This window comes from Lutra lutra, chromosome 11 (assembly GCF_902655055.1).
Source record: "Lutra lutra chromosome 11, mLutLut1.2, whole genome shotgun sequence".
Lineage (NCBI taxonomy): Eukaryota > Metazoa > Chordata > Mammalia > Carnivora > Mustelidae > Lutra > Lutra lutra.
Genome location: NC_062288.1, coordinates 34,468,382 through 34,487,948, shown reverse-complemented (window position 1 = coordinate 34,487,948; position 19,567 = coordinate 34,468,382). Strand labels below are relative to the sequence as shown.

Sequence of the window (19,567 nt, the reverse complement as noted above, 5' to 3'; positions counted from 1 at the left end):
GCAGAGGCAGATGCAGAGACTATTGAAAAACTGGCATGTATTCTTCTCTTCTGGGTATCGACTTGGGAGAACTGCTAGGTAAGGAGAAGATTTACTCAGAGTTTCAGTCCTAGATCCAACAATGCCTGCAGTCTTTTTTTTTTTTTTTAATTTATTTATTTGACAGACAGAGATCACAAGTAGGCAGAGAGGCAGGCAGAGAGAGAGAGAGGGAAGCAGGCTCTCTGCTGAGCAGAGAGCACAATGCGGGGCTTGATCCCAGGACCCTGAGATCATTACCTGAGCCGAAGGCAGAGGCTTTAACCCACTGAGCCACCCAGGCGCCCCCGATGCCTGCAGTCTTAACTACTCCTAGATTTGATAGCTACAGAGCCTGGAAAAGTTTTTATTTGGCTTAACCAGATGAAGTAGTTCACATGCAATCAAAGGAGTTTAACTGACACAATATATTTTATAATTTCAGTAAAGAGAATTAGTGATCTTTTCCAAAGAAATTGATGACAACTCTTCTGGTGCTATATGTAGATATTTTCAGTACAAATAAATTATATGTACTTAACTTTTATTTTTTCATAGTATTTTACTAAAATATTTGCTTTATGTTTATAAAGATATATTCAACTAAAAAATTATAAGCAAACTTTATTTCAAAATCTCCATAGATTATTTTATGTAGGAACACTCTTCTTTGACTCATTCACAGTTTTCACTGCTTTCACCTTTTGTAGGGCTCCTCCTCGAATAGGCAGTTTTTTAAGAGCAATATCTGTATCAGCCAGAGGTCCTCCCAGTAATCGGGCAGGAGTGCTTTCCACTGTTACTACCCGACCAGAAGGCACCTGACAGACAAAGCAAAAGGTATAGGTAAGAGTTCATTTACAAAATTTTTCAATAAGAGAAAAACCCATTCATCCTTCCACTGATTTTAGAAAAGATACAAATTTGTAGCTGTTTCCTGGGAATCCTGTAGGGCTGATGGGGTCTAAACCAGTACTGGGTAACAGTGAATTTATCATGGAGATAAATATGCCTTAATTGTGTGAAATTTGACCAAAAAAAAAAAAATGGGAAAACCCCCCCATACAACTAACATTCTATAGAGACTAAATACAGTACCACTAAGAAAAATTATGAAGCAAAACAAACAAATGAACAAAAACAACAAAAAAACTTACCGTTGTGTTAAGGCCTTTAATATCTGTCCTGTGAAATATTGCATTTGGTGGAGGCTTACTGTGTCTAGAGGATTCTATAGCTTTTTCCTGAAGTCTTTTTGCTTTCTGAAGATTTTTAAATTAGAAAGAAAGTAATATTAATTGCTACTAAAGCATTAACTATCATACTTGCAGTCAAGTATGTGAAGTACATTTAATTGTGCCTGATTTCTACTTGAACCATTTATTGAGTAGGACTGGAACCTGTTACTTACTCACTTAGACTAAGAAGACAGTTATTAGTAAGTTGCATCTTCTATACATTGCAGAAGATACCAGTCACCTGAGAAAATTACTGAGAGTTCCAGTTATCAGACATATATGACCAAGGAATAAAGCAGGCCTTCTGGAAATCTCACTTTAGCACGTAATTTAAGAAACTCCTAAATTTACCTCAGGTGATACATGTTTTCAAAATATTTTGCATAAATACTAATTCAGAACACTTAACTATTTCAGAGTGATATAAATTGGATAATTTGTTGCAGTTTTGTTCAAACTCAGTAGCTGAGGCACTTACAGCAGGTGAAATTTGAAATAACAATCTGCATGGAATGGGCTGATTTTCATTAATTACTCCTTAAAAGTGAGAATATTTCATAAGTAGAGTTGGGAAGAATTTTTAGTGAGAAGGGGGAGACCCAGTACCTCGAGTGAGCTTTTGTTCTTACTTTAGTTTTGCTACCTTAATGTGGTTTCATGGACTAATTTAACATTCAGCAGTTTCATATCTAGCCAAAGAACTGTAACATTACATAAAAACATATCCAAAGTATTAGTGGAAGAAGTGGGGAAAGCAATGAGGTTTTGGAAATAAATGGTGCTTCTCACATATTTTAAGTGAACAATCAACATTATATAATTTTTAGATTAGTTTTTAGCGTATTCCTAAAGCAATTTATCATCTTTTCCCAAAGTGATACTTTCCCCCAGTTCTCATTTAATTGTTAATATCAATATCAATATTTCTGAAAAAGTCTGCCTATCAGAAATGGCTATTTGTTGTGGATATCATAATATTTTAAAAATCCTACCTTTAAAGTTTTAGCATTTGATGTTCTGGCCAAGAAATTTTCCCATGATTTATTAGCCAATTCTCTTTGCCTGTGTGTGGCTTGTATCTGAAATGATAAAGATAATTAAGAGTTCTAGTTTCTATGAAACGATACCAAAGGGCTTTTTAAAGCCCTTATTTTGAAGGAAGACCTAGATTTTGGCAATGTAAATTTTAGGGCTGACTAGGTAAACAATTAGAGTAAAATCCTTCCTTCATTATGTGGTTAACATTTGAACTGCCTTCCATGACATGTAATGTAAAACTGTTGTAATGAAAATACAAAACATAAAAACAACAATAATCATTCCCAGCAAGCCTTATTGCTTTATGTGATTATCACTTGTGAAGACAGATTATAATCCAGAACAAGCTATATAAATGACCCAACAGCAAATTCACAGGAGAAAATATAGAGATTCTTGCTGCCACTGATAATAGTTTACAGAAGGTTATATCGGTAAAATTACTAATTTTTGACTATAGTCATTTAAGATAAGTAGTTTTGTGAGAGTGCTGAGTCGGTTGTGGTGATACAGTCTAGGGAGGTGACCACTAACAAACTGCAAAGACTATGTAGTTTTCACCAGGCTATTCACCAAATATATAATCAGAGAACACATGCCCTTGGTTAGTATATAACACGTTATTAAATATGGATTATGAACCCAAGAGTATTTAATTAAACAACTGCTTAAAAATAAGTGGGGTCAAAGCCATAACAAATCAGCAATAACCACCAAATCAACAATAGCTCATCCACCACAGCAGACATTCTGCTGTTCAACAGAACTTAGCACAACTTTCAATAGGGTTATCCCACTTGACAGCAAATAAATTACTTAAATGACATCATCTATGCAATAAAAACTCTTAAATAAAACTTTCAGGCAGGGGTGCCTGGGTGGCTCAGCGGGTTAAAGCCTCTGCCTTCGGCTCAGGTCATGATCCCAGGGTTCTGGGATGGAGCCCCGCAACGGGCTCTCTGCTCACTGGAGGGCCTGCTTCCTCCTCTCTCTCTGCCTGCCTCTCTGCCTACTTGTGATCTCTGTCAAATAAATAAATGAAATCTTTAAAAAAACAAACAATACAAAACAAAACAAAAAAACTTTCAGGCAAATTGGTGTTTAAGATGGAGCGGAATTTACAGATGACACAGATAGAATTCCTACTAGGCTGTAGATATAAACATTTAGTAGACTATGTGCAAGATCAGGCAATTGAAAACACTTTGGAAATCACCTTAACGAGTTTTAAACATTTAACTGTAATCATAAAAATCCACCAAGCAGAAGTGGGGAATCTGCACTGTCTTTGTATTTGAGGGACAAGCTAGAGCCACTTAAAGACCCATTTGCTTAAAAAACTTCTTTTGCGTTCAGTTTCTGACTGAACACAAAGCTTTAGGAAAATGGCTTGTATTTTCCTGGCAGGCTTTTTCTGATTAGTTAAAATCAGAGACCAGCTTACCTCTGAATCTATAGATAGAATATTCATTGTAAGTTTCATGGCACTGAAGTGAGGGTGAAGCTTTTATCAATATACCTATGGTTGGCATACCAGTAAGGACAGATCACAGAGTGAGGGATGAGGGCACTTTCTCAGGGAGGCTATACATAAAGTCATAGAGATACACTGTCAGAATTTGCTAAATGTATACACTTAGACCACAATTTTTAGAACTCTGACATTTCAAAAAATGTGTCTCAGGTGCCTGTTTACTTTTAAAAAAGATTTTATTTATTTATTTGAGAGAGAGAGCGCAGGAGCAGAAGGGAGAAGGAGAGGGAGAAGTAGGCTCTGCACTGAACAGGGAGTCTGACACGGGGCTGGATCCCAGGACCCCAGGATCATGACCTGAGGCAAAGGCAGATGCTTAACCACTGAGCCACCCAGGCACCCCAGGTATCTGTTTACTTTTTTAAATGTAAGCCTATAGAAATCAAATCATTATGCCATAAACCTGTACTGAATATAGTAGTTAAGTCTCAGGGCTGTTAATTTCATGGTTTCTTTAAAAATTGCACAAAAACACTGAAAATAAGTGTAAGAAAAACTACAAAATAACTCCATGTGCTGAAACATTCACAGGTAAGACAAATATATCCAATGGTAAACTAGTTTATTGAAATTATTATTTCCTACCTTAATGGTATATGTGACTTACTTTTGTATATACTTTTTGTTCATTTTGCACATCTTGGTGTGCTTGGCTTTCAATCATCTCACTTTGAAGAGAAGCAACCATCTTTCCAATATTTTCTGATGCTGTTGTAATAGCTTCCAAAATTTTTTTATCTGTATTGACTGGTCTTAACTTTTCTAATTTTATTTCTTCACATATTTCATTCCATATTTCTCCAATCTGTTATAACAAAGTTTAAGGTTAAAAAAAAGTTAATTTAACCACAAATAAATGATGTAATTTTGGGTAATCCTTTATTTGGGTGATTGTTCCAAAGTTAACACTTACTGAACCACCTTTCCCCATCTTCCTACTTGTGAATAAGTGCATTGGGAATTATTTGGGGGCACAAGTTACAGTTGAGTTATCATGTTTTACAATGATAAGGTATTCGTAGATGAGGCTCCACTACCTAAGTCTAATTCACTACAATTTTCACTGCCCTGTTTTTAGTCGCACTGTTTTCACAGCTGCAAGAAACTGCTGCTGTTCTTAGTCTTTTGAACTACTGATGTCTTCCTCCCAAAAGCCCTGTATTAATAGCTAGGTCAAGGGATGCCTGGCTGGCTTAGTCCATACAGCATATGACTCTTGATCTTGGGGTCACGAGTTCAAGCCCCACATTGGATGGGAGTTTAAAAAAGAAAAAAGAGGATAGCAATGCTTTTAAAAAATAAATAAATCAAAGCTAGGTCGAGCTGAACTTGTAGGGCAATTAATATGGGGATAACTGGAGCTCTAGAGCCCTGCGCTCTGCCCCTTACCTTCTAGCTCAGACAGTAACTGAATCTCAAGCTCTTAACTCCATGGTTTCATCATACTGACAGGTCCATCTCATATTCTAGGTTGTTTGTAAATTTAATGTGCTTGAGTATGCTCATATTTATAGAAAAATTTATATATCCAGGATTGGGATGAAAGTGAGCTATTTTTTCATTTGAAAATAGAGACTTATTCATTTATAACATTCAAATACACGGTACTAATATTAGTAGAGGAGAAAATACTAAAAAAGACTTTGCTTCAAAATACTACAAAAGTATTTATTTGCCAATAAAAATATAACCAACAGGGTGAGAAACCTCATATCCTTTACCTGATATTTGATCATCATGTAAACTAAAGATAAAATAATCTTTAATAAATATTAATAATTTATGTTAATAAGGAATAATTCACTTAACTATAATTCCTAATGCTCTCTAAAGAGAAGAAATTATATTTTAGGGGTGCCTGGGTGGCTCAGTGGGTTAAAGCCTGTGCCTTTGGCTCAGGTCATGATCCCAGGGTCCTGGGATCTAGCCCTGCATCGGGCTCTCTGCTCAGCAGGGAGCCTGCTTCCCTCTCTCTCTGCCTCTCTGCCTGCTTGTGATCTCTGTCAAATAAATAAATAAATAATCTAAAAAAAAAAGAAAGAAATTACATTTTAAAACTTCCAGTAAGCTTCTGAACAGCTCTGTCAGTAACATCCATCTTCTTTTATAAACTAATAGTTGGATGAAATCATATCCTATGGAAAACACCAATCAACTATAGGTTTCTTGAATAGTACCAAATGCAAAATGGGAAATAAAAACTATACAGTACATGGATGATTGCTTACAACTATGAATAGATCTTTTATTTCCCAATTGATTTTTTTGTTATGTTAGAGTTTAATAAGATTATTAAGAAGGTACTCACTTTAAAGTCAAGGTATCTGTGTATGATACAAAGAGTGACAAAATCTTCAGCAGATAGGCCAGGTAAATTTTCAAAATCTAAACAAAGTTTATAAAGAAAGAATTACTGTAACAAAGCAAGTGATTCCAAAAGGCTTGTATCTATTTTATAAAAACTAATGCCAACAATTTTTATTTCATCCTGATTATGAAAGTTAGTTCTGTGAGCTTCTGGCTTGCTGAAGAGTGTTTGACAACTTTTTTCCTTAACGGAAAGCAAGGAAAAAAAAAAAAGGCAGCAAGGATTTAAAAAACTGAGGTATTTCACAATTCAAATGTTTAAGCCTAATCATCTAAACTAACCACCTTTAATCCTGGAACTGCCTGGGGAGCTTTGAAAGATGCTGATGCCTGGGCCCCACACTCAGAGATTCTGATTTTAATTGATAAAGGGTCATCGCTTCTCAGCCTTTTGGCTAAGATCAAGTGTAATTGATAAAGGGTGTACCTTGGGCATTGGGTAACAATGGAACATGCACTTATCTGTATAAAAGGATTTTGATCATCATGTTTGAAAATAGACTCCAAAGCAAAATCACTTTGCAAACTGAGTAAAACAGAGGCTCTTGAGAATTTGACAAGTAGCTTCTTACCCAGTTTGCCCAGCACAGCATAAATTTTTGCTCTGATATTCTCAGCAACGTCCATAACTGCAAGAGTTGGGCAGTTTGCAGGCAATGGCATGATTTTTTGCTCTTCTTGGAAACTGGTAAATAGAGGTTTCTTTGTATCTAATCAATGCATATCATGAAAACAGAAAGGACAGATACAAACATTAGTAAATTAATATCTCAATTTGAAATTTTCATCCCGACATAAGATATATAAACATCTTATAACTGAATAAAATAGTGCACTGTATATGGTTATTCTTTTGAAAGCATTAGCAGTTATTCCTCATTCTATGGCAAAACTTTTTAATTATATGTAAAATACAGAAATTTCACAAAATAACTTTTTAAAAAGTGAAACTCTTATGTAAATAACTTTTCTAATTTTGAGATCCAGAAATTAAATAATGTCAGTTTAACAAAGATGTAATCTCCTTCACTTTGGGGTTCTATATATTATGCTATAAATATGAAAACAATTTTATGATGTTACAGATCAAAACTCAGAAATAATAAAAATTGGTTGAAATAGAAATCATCAGAAGTTAAAGGGCAAGTATTTTCATTTAAAAATTAACAATATTAACAGTTTAGATGAAAAGAAACTTGAGGCTTAGAAAATGTACCCTAGCATTATAGATTGCTGATAATTAAAATTTATCAACATTTGATTTATTTTTATTTAGAAAACAATTTCTTCTAGGGTGCTTGGGTGGCTCAGTCAAAGCATCTGCCTTTGGCTCAGGTCATGATCCCAGGGTCCTGGGATCCAGCCCTGCATCGGGTTCCCTGCTCAGCAGTAAGTCTGTTTCTCCCTCTCCCTATACCCCTCCACCTGCTTGTACTCTCTCTCTCTCTCCCCCGTTCTCTCTCTCAAATAAATAGATAAAATCTTTAAAAAAAAAAAGAAAGAAAACAATTTCTTCTTTTATATAAAAAGTAAACTTGCTTCATGAATATGAATCAACAGAAATGTACAAAATGCTATAAAAATTGTTTTCAGGCACTCCATTTATATTCCAAAATTTAACTGGTAAATGAAATGTTACTGAATCTATTTGTAAAAGCAAGTAACTCAAAGGAACTTCTTTAGGACATGATGTTGGGTTTTTTGTTTTTTGTTTTTTGTTTTTTTTTGTTTTGAGTTGAATGATATAATCAAATATCACTTCCTGAAAATATTCTATAAAAATATGAACCTGCTACTAATTTACTTAGTTTTCTTCCATTCATTCAGAATTTGATAGCAAGTTCTACAAACTCTTGTGAAAACAACTTTAAACAAAGAGGTGGAAGTCCTCATACTTCCCTAAAATTTTTTAAGATCTCTTTTTAAAAATATGGGTAAACAATGAATAAGTCCTAGGATGTAATGAACAGGGTGGTGACTACAGTTAACAAATACTTTATTGTATATTTGAAAGTTGCTAAGAAAGTAGATTTTAAAAGTTAGATCACAACAAAAAAATTTTAACTGTGTAGTGATGGATGTTAACTAAATTTATTATGGTAATCACTTTGTAATATGTACATATATCAAATCATTATGTTGTACACCTAAAACTAGTGCAATTTATATGTCAATTATATCTCAATTAAAATATGCATCTAATTGCTACTACTGACAGTTATAAATACACTTACCAATGATCATCCCATGTTTATCACGCTTTACTCCCAGTTCTTTTTCTTCCTTTCTCCACAATTTAATTAAAAGACTAGCAGCTGTCTGGTCCTTCTTCCCCCGCCAAGCATTGACATGAGCCGTAGTTTTGGGATTATCACAAAATTCAACCATTATTCCAAGTATTAGATTACAGAATTTCTTTTGGTTCAACTTTTGCAAGGAAACAGAAAAGGAAAAGAGATGTAATAAATTTTAAGAATTATTACCTTCAAAATAAAAAACCCCCAAGAAATATTTGTATTAACCAGTAACTTTCTTCTAAATTATGGCCTTAAAAAATTCACACTCTACTTAAGTATGACTGGACAATCTCCTGTTGAAAATATGTTTAAGAATTAGAAAGAATAAAAAGATTCAATATAATTCTGATGTAGTCATAAATATATGTCATGACCAAAAAAGCAATTGATTTGGTTAGGTCCAGAAAAAGAGATATTGTAAAAGTAAGTGAACATGTTCATTTTAAGTGGAGCAAGGTAAACAGTACCAGACATTGTTCACTCTAATTATAGGATCTTTCCAATTTACATGCTTTATTAAGGTTTGTAAAGACTCATATTAACTATAACCTTGTTGTGACTAAGAAAATAACTGATGGTAACTGCATGTGGCAGTCACATATGAAAATAAACCACTTGAGATTTAATTTTGTATTTTGCAAAGTAAGCATTTAAGAAAAATTATCAAGCATATTTCCCTTGTTTTGCTACTAGCTTTCAGCAAACCAAAATTTACGTATAGAAAAGTCCATCCAGAGTAATAGTCTCCACACAGTAATAATTTGTGTCTGAAATAGTTTTTGTTGATTAACTCATAGTATACCGTTAACAGAATATAGCACAGGAAACACGTAACCTGTTATTTAAGCAAACATTATCAGTTTCCTCTATAATAAAATGAAGGATATTACTACCTGCTTTAGAGAGTTATTGTCATGAATTACACAAGACTTCTTGGCATATAGAAAGCTCTAAATAATATTTAACATTATTAGCAATTATTATCATTGCATACTGGATAAATATTTTAGCAGATTGTATTAAACAGAGCCCTCAATTGGGTTCTTTATTCCTATACTTCACTTTCTGGAGAAAGAGGCAAATTTCAAGGGTTGGAGTTGATAAAAAAAACTTCATTAAAGAATATTTGTAATCTGTAATTAACTTGATTGGTTTAAATCACATTAAGCACAATCTAATATTTATATTCATTAAAAATAGAAAACACTTACATGGCAAAAATATGTGTCAGGAACTATTCCAAATACTGTATGTAAGTGCATGTGTGTATATCTATATGTGCATATGTGCACATGCACACATAATCACTCATATAATTCTCCCACAGAGCATGGAATAGATACTATCGTTATCTCTGTTAGATAGATGAAGAAACATGTAACAGAGATGTTAAATACTTGTCCAAGTTACACAGCTAACAAGTATTGGAGGCCTCAGTCAGACTGACTGCAGCCTATGATCATAACCACTGCGCTATATGGCTTCTCCTACCAGTCTTCTTCATGCCTTTCCATCAGAGAAACCCTAGTGGTGAAGGAGAGTGAACACAAGTGAGAAATGTCTTTGAAGTCTATTATATAACATTCAATATTCACATAGAATTTCATTATTTAGTATATACATGTTTAATATAACTCCCCATTTCCTAGTCTTCAACTAAAAACAAGATTCTAGGAAGATGTGCCAAATTAATTCTGTGACTTTGAGAATCCCCTCACAAATCACCAAGCACCTCTGGGCATGCTTGACCTCTCATCAGAGAAACATGGTGATCATTTAGTAAAGCCACACATATATCTTTCTGTATTATGTCCAATTTTCTGAACAATCCAAGGGCTTCTGGTTATGACTCACTCCTGTTTATCAAAATGGGTTATTATTATTTTTATTTATTTTTTGTAATGTTTTATATCTAATGAGTTTGCTTTCCTATATGTAATGCCAACTAATTTTCTTTCAGAGACACAAATAATTTTAGTACCTTTGCTAAATCCAAGTAGGTTTGTTATTCTGTTTTTTTTTTTTTTAAAGATTTTATTTATTTATTTGTCAGAGAGAGGGAGGGAGAGAGAGCAAGCACAGGCAGACAGAATGGCAGGCAGAGGCAGAGGGAGAAGCAGGCTCCCTGATGAGCAAGGAGCCCGATGTGGGACTCGATCCCAGGACGCTGGGATCATGACCTGAGCCGAAGGCAGCTGCTTAACCAACTGAGCCACCCAGGCGTCCCTGTTTTTTCTTTTTTAAGATTGTATTTATTTATTTGAGAAAGAAGAGAGCACAAGCAGAGGGAGCGCCAGGCAGAGGGAGAAGCAGGCTCCCATTGAGCAGGGAGCCCAATGTGGGGCTCCATCCCAGGACTCTGGGATCATGACCTGAGCCAAAGGCAGATACTTAACCAGCTGAGCCACCCAGGTGCCCCATGGTCTGTTATTCTGTTAATAAAATCGTGAATGGTGGCGATCAAGGCAGGGACATAGGTAGAACTCTACGTGGGAATATCTCTTTAAGTTTTATTGAAACCAAATTATACTTTTACTCCCATAACATCTTGACATAAACCTCCTTGGAATTGAGGCCAGTAGGGAATTACTTTGAGGATAATTGAGCGTCTTTGCCATTCTTTGGTGTTAGATGGCAACTGTCTTTCCTGGCAAACTTAATATAGTCATTCCTGCTCATTCTATAAAATGGTCTAAAACACACTTGATTCTTCACATTACCTACAAACTATTCAGTTCTTTAAAAATGCTCATCTTGGGGCGCCTGGGTGGCTCAGTGGGTTAAGTGGCTGCCTTTGGCTCAGGTCATGATCCCAGGGTCCTGGGATGGAGTCCTACATTGGGCTTCTTGCTCAGCAGGGAGCCTCCTTCTCCCTCCCCCTCTCTCTCTGCCTCTCCCACCCCTGCTCATGCTCTCTCTCGCTCTCTTGCTCTCTCTCAAATAAATAAATAAAATCTTCTAAAAAATGCTGATCTTTACTCCTTTGTTTAATGTGGCCCTTAACTTTTAATACTAAGAGAAGAAGCTAGAAGTTATGCTTATGTGTTTTGATATTGTTTAGCATTTCATAAATTATTTCTTTAAAGGTGGGTGGGGAAAATCCCATAAAACAAATTATCTGTTGTTACATGTTTGGGAGTGCTGACCTAAGTAAACAGGTTTCTTCACAGGAGGAATTTTCAGAGCCTTTATTATGCCAATGCAAATTATGGATCTCCAAGTGAGATTTTGTTTAAAACAAACATTTAAACATGATTTGGGGGCACATTTAATTACAGAATGGTGTTCTATGGCTCTTAGTTTTGGAAAGAGTTAATAAAAACATATTTATTTGTTTACAATTATTAACAATCATACTTACTGCCAATAAGTCCAAAAGGAGAAAAATGCCTTCCTTTTCAAGAAAGTAATCCTCTGAGGGATAACAACCCAAAATACAGCACCTTAAATAAAAAGGAAGTTATTCACTTAACAAGGATTCTACTGTCTATATACTATTGTCTACTTCCATATTTTTTTGGACTGTTTTAGATGCCTCATATAACAGAAATCATGTATAAAAGATAGTCTTCTGTGACTGACTTATTTCACTTAGCATAGTGTTTTCCAGGTCCATCTATGTTATAAACCATAGGATTTTCTTCTTTTTTAAGGCTAAGTGCTATTCCATTACATGTATATACCATATTTTTTTTCTTTATCCATTCATCTATTGATGGACATTTGGGTTGTTTCCATATCTTGCCTATTGTGAATAATACTGCAATGAACATGGGAGTCCAGCTATTTCTTCAAGATTCTGATTCTAATTCGTTTGGATATATACCCAGAAGTGGGATTGTTGGATCATATGGTGGTTCTATTTTTAAATTTTTTGAGGAACTTCTATACTGTTTTCCATAGTGGCTGTACAATTTCCATTCCCCTCAATATCAAGAGTTCTCTTTTCTCCACACTCCTCACCAAAACATGTCTTGGGGTGGGTGGTTAATAACCATTCCATCAGGTATAAGATGATAACTCATTGTGGTTTTGGTTTGCCTTTCCTTGATGATTAGTGGTTCCATATGAATCTTAGGATTGTATTTTCTATTTCTGTAAAAAAATATCTTTAGGATTTAATAGGGATTGCATGAAGTTATACATCACTTTGGCTAGTATGACATTTAAACCATATTAATTATTCCAGTCCGTGAGCACAGGATGTCCTTCGATTTATTTGTGTCTGCTTTAATTTCTTTTGTCAGTGTTTTACAGTTTTCAGTGCATAAGGTTTTCACTTCCTTGGTTACATTCCTTCCTAAGTACTTTATTCTTTTTGGTTCTATTGTAAGTATGATTGTTTTCTTAATTTTCTTTTTGCATAGTTCATTATGGTATGAAATGCAACTGATTTTTGTATTTGATTTTGTATTTTGCTACTTTATTGAATTTATTAGTTCCAACAGTTTTTGGTGGAGTCTTTAGGGCTTTCTATGTATAAGATCATGTCATCTGCAAACAGATAATTTTAATACTTCTTTTCTAATTTAGATGCCTTTTATTTCTTTTTTCTTGATCTGGCTAGGACTTAGAGTACTGAGTAGAAATGGTGAGAGTGGGCACGTTTGCCTTGTTACAGATCTTTTAGGAAAAGCTCTTAGCTTTTCACCATTGAGTGTGATCTTAGATGTGGACTTTTCATCTATGACCTTTATTTTGTAGGTCATTCTCTACTTAATTTGTTGAGAGTTTTTAAATCCCACTTGGTCATGGTGTATGAGCCTTTTGTTGTTGAATTTGGTTTGCTAATATTTCCTGTAGGATATTTGCTTCCATTTCCCTCAGGACTGGCCTCATAAAGTGAATTAGAAGCATTCCCTTTTCTATATTCTGGAAGAGTTTAAGAAAGATTCGTATTAATTCTTTAAATGTTTGGTAAAATTCACCTGTGAAGCTATTGTGTCCTGGGCTTTTTTGTTGGGAGGTTTTTGATTATTGATTCAATCTCCTTATTGTTATTGGTCTGTTCAGGCTTTCCATTTCTTCTTAATTCAATCTTGATTGTATGTTTCTAGGAATTTATCTATTTCTTCTATATTGTCTAATTTGTTGGCATATAGTTGTTCATAATAATCCATTATGATGCTTTTTTATTTCTGTGGCATCTGTTGTGATGTGTTCTATTTCATTTATTTCATTTATCTTAATTTTGAGTCTTCTCCTTTCTTTTAGTCTAGCTAACGGCTTGTAGACTTTGATGTCTTTTTAAAACAAACCATTTTTTTCTATTCTCTCATTTATTTCTGTTCTAATCTTTAGTACTTCCTTTATTTTGCTAATTTGGGGCTTATTTTGTTCTTTAATTGCTATTACTTTAAGTTTAAAGTTAGGTTGTTTACTTGAGTCATTCTTTTTTTTTTTTTTTTTAAGATTTATTTATTTATTTTGAGAGGGAGGGGTAGAGGGAGAGCAGACTCCTCACTGAGCATGGAGCCCTACCTGGGGCTTGATATTAGGACCCATGAGATGATGACCTGAGCCAAAACCAAGAGTCTAACACTTAATCAACTGAGCCACCCAGGCATCCCCATTCTTTTTTATGTAGGTATTTATACCTATAAGCTTCCCTCTTAGTTCTGCTGTTGCTATATCACATAAGTTTTGGTATGTTGCACTTTCATTTTAGTTTGTCTTAAGAAATTCCTAATTTTTATTTTGCTTTTGTCTTTGACCCAGTGGTAGTTAAAGAGCATGTTAATTCCCCTGCATTTGTAAGTTTTCCTAATTTCTATTTGTTATTGATTTCTAGTTTTTTTATTTTTTTATTTTTTTAAAGATTTTATTTATTTATTTGACAGACAGAGATCACAAGTAGGCAGAGAGGCAGGCAGAGAGAGAGGAGGAAGCAGGCTCCCCGCTGAGCAGAGAGCCTGATGTGGGGCTCGATCCCAGGACCCTGGGATCATGACCTGAGCCGAAGGCAGAGGCTTTAACCCACTGAGCCACCCAGGTGCCCCCAAATATGTATTTCTTAATATAAATCACAATAAGACAGCACTTAAAAAGAATATGTATTCTAGGGGCGCCTGGGTGGCCAGGGGGTTAAGGCTCTGCCTTTGGCTCATGTCATGATCTCAGGGTCCTGGGATCAAGCCTCGCAATCAGGGCTCTCTGCTCAGCAGGGAGCCTGCTCCCCCCCCACCCCGCCTGCCTCTCTGCCTGCTTGTGATCTCTGTCAAATAAATAAATAAAATCTTAAAAAAAAAAAAGTATGTATTCTGCTGCTATTGAGTGGAAAATTCTGCATATGCCTGTTAGGTCCATTTAGATCTGTAGTGTATTAGGTCTATAGTCATTATTTCCCCCTCCAAAGATGTTGCACTGTGGCTTTCATGAATCCCACCCATATAGGACAAAATAAATGTGTTAATTGTTAATGATATATGAAACTCAAGTAATTCTGCCCAAGACAAAATTTTATAAATTAATGTTATGAAAAGCAGGATATATATATATGTATATATATATGATTTATTTTTTGCCCTTTAAGAATGCAAAAAGCTTGAGGAAAAAATATTGCTTAGGGAATGCCTAGTCAATTGATTTTCACCTCTTTGAAGAGGAGATGAATGAGGAATTCAACAGTCTTCAAGTATAAGAGTAGATGCTTTTGTTTTTCCAGGCCAGGCCCAAATGGAATGGATTCAAATAATAAAAACAAGGATTTAAGTTTAGATACAAGAATGGTTTTATGAATGGGCTATGGACAAGATTACTTTCCAAAGGACATTGGTAACTGTCATTTCTGGACTACTGGAAAAGGTGTTGGAAGAGTTATCTTTCTGGTGTGGTTTTGAGGGAAGAACGCTTTTTATAAATCAAGCAAATTTTTACTGAAGCTTAAATTATAGTACAGAAACATATTTCAACTGATTTAAATCTATCTAACACCATGAAGAAATTGTAGTACCAAAAATTTTCCCTCCTCTATCATGCATATGAGGATTAATTTTTATTACTATTCAAGCTACAGTGTTAATTTTTCTAGGCTTTATTTCTTACAAATTTGTATATTTTTTCAAAATTAGAAATCTTAAATATCATATTTAAATATAATCAACAAATACCATAGAAGTAATTTTCTTGTATTGTGGTTCTAGCTTGGGTACAGTAATACTCACCAAATGCTGTCCAATGTACTAAGAAGAAGTACATTATAGCCTAATCCAGTCAGTAACTTTGTGGGGTCTGTTTTCATTACATGAAGAATTATATCCACTCCTTCAGTCCCGAAAATTTCCTAAGAGATTTATTTAAAGTTATTTTTTTGAATCATCTAATCCTTTCCTGTTTCATATTGTCCCCTAAAACTTTTTGTACAAGAAAAATAGAACATTGTTATTTTTATACAAATATTTTTTTCAAATTTGCACTCACAGGAATTTAAGACCAATTATTATAAAGCTAATAATTTTTAGAAATGGCATCAATCAACATGCCAGCTTAATGTCTCTTTCTATTTTTTTGTTTTTTCCCTTTCTTTTTTAAAAAAATAAACCATAAGCTTACCCCATGTTTTTTTTCTGCTTTATAATGAATGTAGTCCAATATCCTGTCAGATGAATACGAGATAGCAAAACTAATTTAAGAGGCTAAAATTCTATCAGGGAAGACTTTTTAATACTCCAAGAGAGAAATAAATATATAAATGGTAGCTAAAACCTTTAGTAATTTATATTAAGTTATTGCCAGTTATTACTTGTTGTTTACCAATTACCTTTCTCACTGTTTTGTTGTTCAGTTCTGGTACCCAGTAAGCAAGACAATGAGTATTTTTCCAGAAGAAAGGCATATAGTGGCAGAGTATAAGAAAAAGTTGGACCAAAGCTCAAAGCTAGGTATGCATTTGCTGTTCTTGTTGCCTCTCCCTAAAATCTCTCTTTTGGAAATTTCACAATTTAAATTTTTTTACCTTTCCAATTCTTTTATTAAATTATTTAAGTTATCAAACTTAGAGACTCAGAGTTTGTTATAAAATTTAAAAAGATCAAAGGGAATTAAGCTCTTTTTTCTAACTTTTAGTTCTAGTATAAACCTGATTTTTTTTCTTTAAGTTTTAATTTAAATTCCAGTTAGTTAACATACAGTATAATATTGGTTTCAGGTGTAGAATTTAGTGATTCATCTATTACATACAACACTCAGTGCTCATCACATACCCATCACCCTGAACCCAATTTAAACTCAAAACAGCATTTGTAATGTGATAGTCACTTTGGAAGAACTGTTTGCCAGTTTCTTAAAAACATATACCTGCTTAATGAACATTAATTGTACTCCCCAGTATTTATCTAGAAGTAATGAAAGCATTATGTCCACAGAAAGACTACTACAGAAATGTTCACTGAAGGTTTATACATATAGTTCCAAATGGATAAAACCTAAGTATTAATCAATAGGGGAATGGAGAAAAAAATGGGGTATATTCAAACAAAGAAACACCACTCAGCAACAAAAAGGAATGGACTGCTGATACCTGTAATAACATGGGTATATTTCAGAAATATGGTGATGACAGGACCAGATATAAAAGAGTAAATCACATTTATATGAATGTGGTTCCATTCATATAAAGTAAAAGAATAGGCAATACTTACTTACGGGGATAGAAATCAGAACAGTGGTCACCTGAAGGCAAATAGGGGGGATAGCTACTAAGTGGCATGAAAGAATTTCATAGGAAGTAACAGTTGTCTCTGTTTTAATTGAGATATTGGTTAAATGAGTGTATACATTCATCAAAACCTACTGAAATATACACTGAAGATATATATATATATATATATATATATATATATATATATATACACTTTGTTGCATACAATTATATTCTCCTTATAAAAAGGAATATTAAATTAAATCCTCACAAGATTAAAAAACACCAACATTTATGGATACCAAGAAACAGTTTATAGTGCTAGGTCATTGGAAGATCTGAACAAAACTTTGATTCACAGGCATACATACCTTCCTAGGAATATGATGTTCACAAAGACCAGATAAAATAAGTAATATATCAGATTGAACTTCCAAAACAATGGCTTCTTCTCTGTCATTAGACTTGCTTATTGTATTTTTAAAAACTCCTGGTGTGGGAAAAATTGAAAGAATGTAAACTCATCAGACATTGTATTTTTATTTTGATCATTTTATTTGATCAGACATTGTATTTTATTTTATTTTGAAATTCCTTCTTTAAAAAAAAGAAATCCTTTCTTACAAAATTTCCATTAGAGAACTTATTTTAAAGGGAGCTATTTGAATCGAACAGTTATGCAGAAGCTGTAGACAGAAGATGATAAATGGATTCTTTGAGCTCTGAATACCATCAGTAGCCCCACATATATAGCATTTCTAGTACAGAATTAATGGAATATTATTAAAAGATGCCATAACAACCTGATACTTTGTGCAGCAAACAAAACTGTTTATAGAAATATGCAGAGCATCATGAGGCAGAGATGAGTGCTTTGCAAATATATGACTAAAATGCCTGATCACAAGCTTGCTCATCTCTTTGTGGTTAACAGGGTCAATTTTAGGCAAAGGTGGAAGACCTCTCTAAGTGTATTTTCTCTTCCTGTTATTTCTTTCTGTGTCCTCTCCTTATGTCTACTGGGAGGTGTTTTCAATAACTTTAGGTAGCAGTATTCCCATGTCCTTTGAAATCTCCCCCCTGCTTCTACTCAAAATTTAGAAAGACTAGAAAAGAGCCACTTACACTGATGGGATGAGAGTCACAATAAAATTTTGTTGCAAAAAGGAATTTTCCTTTAAGCTTTAAATGAGGAACAAAAATCATTGCTTCTCTATTAAAGGGGTCATTGGCATTACCAGGAAGGGCTGGACTTATGTTCCAAAGTAAGAGGGCCAGGGAAATCACAATTTATTACCATAGCTGGCCCTGAGGGGATGATTCTTGGACCTGTTAGTATGAATGACAGGTGCAAGATTAGTCCCTGATGGGGCCAGTTGAGCATGCTGAAGGCTCTGTTGAGGAGCATGCCAGGAACAGATGGGCCTATGCTCCTTTATTAGGAACATCTAGGAATCCAACCTGGTTGGCCATAGGTCTGCTTCTCCTTTCTAGATGATCTCATTTTCCTTCCAATTTGAGTGTAGGCATGTCACTTTCTGTGTTGTCTGTAACACATGTTATGTTTTGAATTATTTCCTTCATATTTCAGTATCCTTTAGTTCCTGCCTTTACTTTCTCCTTGTTCTATTCTAAGTCATCTGATATATTTCTTCCAGATTCCTTTTCCTAAAACAGCACTATACATATAACCTCCCTGATCAAGATCACTAATGGCTCCCCATGTCTAAAGAGGATGCTATTCAAAATTCTAACTTGGCTCTTCACTAGACATATTATATCTCATATTACTTGTTCCCATAAAACATTTTTTTCCAATTTCTGTTTTTTATTATTTTAAATTGAAGTATAGTTGATAGATGTCTTCATAAAACTGACTTCACTTAAGCTAGCTCTGAAAACATTGTTATACATATTTTAATACCATGTCTCTGCTTATATTGTTCCCTTGCTTTAAAGACCATCTCCTCTTTTCCCTCTCAAAACTAGCTTTACCCTTACACCCAAGCTCAATAAAGGTACTTGTCAAGATTACCTAGCCTTAAAAACTACTGAAACCTTTGGGTTTCTGGGGTATTCTCTGTCTTACTCACTAGGGGACTTACTGATGGTGTAGGGTAACATATGCTATCTTTCTAGGGTATATATATATTTTTTCCCATTCTTATTAAGGGCAAGGTCCACAGTGTCCTGTTCTATACATGTTTGTGACACCAGTGCCTGCACAAAGGGTATTATAAACATTTGCAATAACAATTCAATTACTATTTGATGAGCAAACTATTTGTTAAGTCCTCTGTTAGACTGAGTAAGTGAAGGAAGGCCACTGCCTCTAAGAACTCACATGATAAAGATCAGCTTCTTTCAAGTTAAAGGGAAAAAATCCTAAGGAAAGAACCCTTCTGTATTTGTTTTCCCCTTTCTCTACCCCACACCT

At 34.4% G+C, this 19,567-nt stretch overlaps 1 protein-coding gene across 8 annotated transcripts in view; it reads right to left on the bottom strand.

Moving 5' to 3' along the window:
• Window positions 1-383: 383 nt before the first annotated feature.
• The window catches only part of CFAP69 (cilia and flagella associated protein 69), a 57,461-nt gene continuing 38,277 nt past the window's right edge, over window positions 384-19,567 (bottom strand). For all 8 annotated transcript variants that reach the window (XM_047694972.1, XM_047694973.1, XM_047694975.1 and 5 more), the window contains 10 exons: window positions 17,502-17,620; window positions 15,656-15,774; window positions 11,854-11,935; window positions 8,430-8,622; window positions 6,768-6,905; window positions 6,137-6,213; window positions 4,436-4,633; window positions 2,249-2,335; window positions 1,176-1,280; window positions 384-839 (listed from right to left, as the gene is read on the bottom strand). In XM_047694972.1, the coding sequence (XP_047550928.1) occupies window positions 669-839; window positions 1,176-1,280; window positions 2,249-2,335; window positions 4,436-4,633; window positions 6,137-6,213; window positions 6,768-6,905; window positions 8,430-8,622; window positions 11,854-11,935; window positions 15,656-15,774; window positions 17,502-17,620 (1,289 nt within the window). In that variant the 3' untranslated portion in view covers window positions 384-668. The remainder of the gene's footprint in view (window positions 840-1,175; window positions 1,281-2,248; window positions 2,336-4,435; window positions 4,634-6,136; window positions 6,214-6,767; window positions 6,906-8,429; window positions 8,623-11,853; window positions 11,936-15,655; window positions 15,775-17,501; window positions 17,621-19,567) is intronic.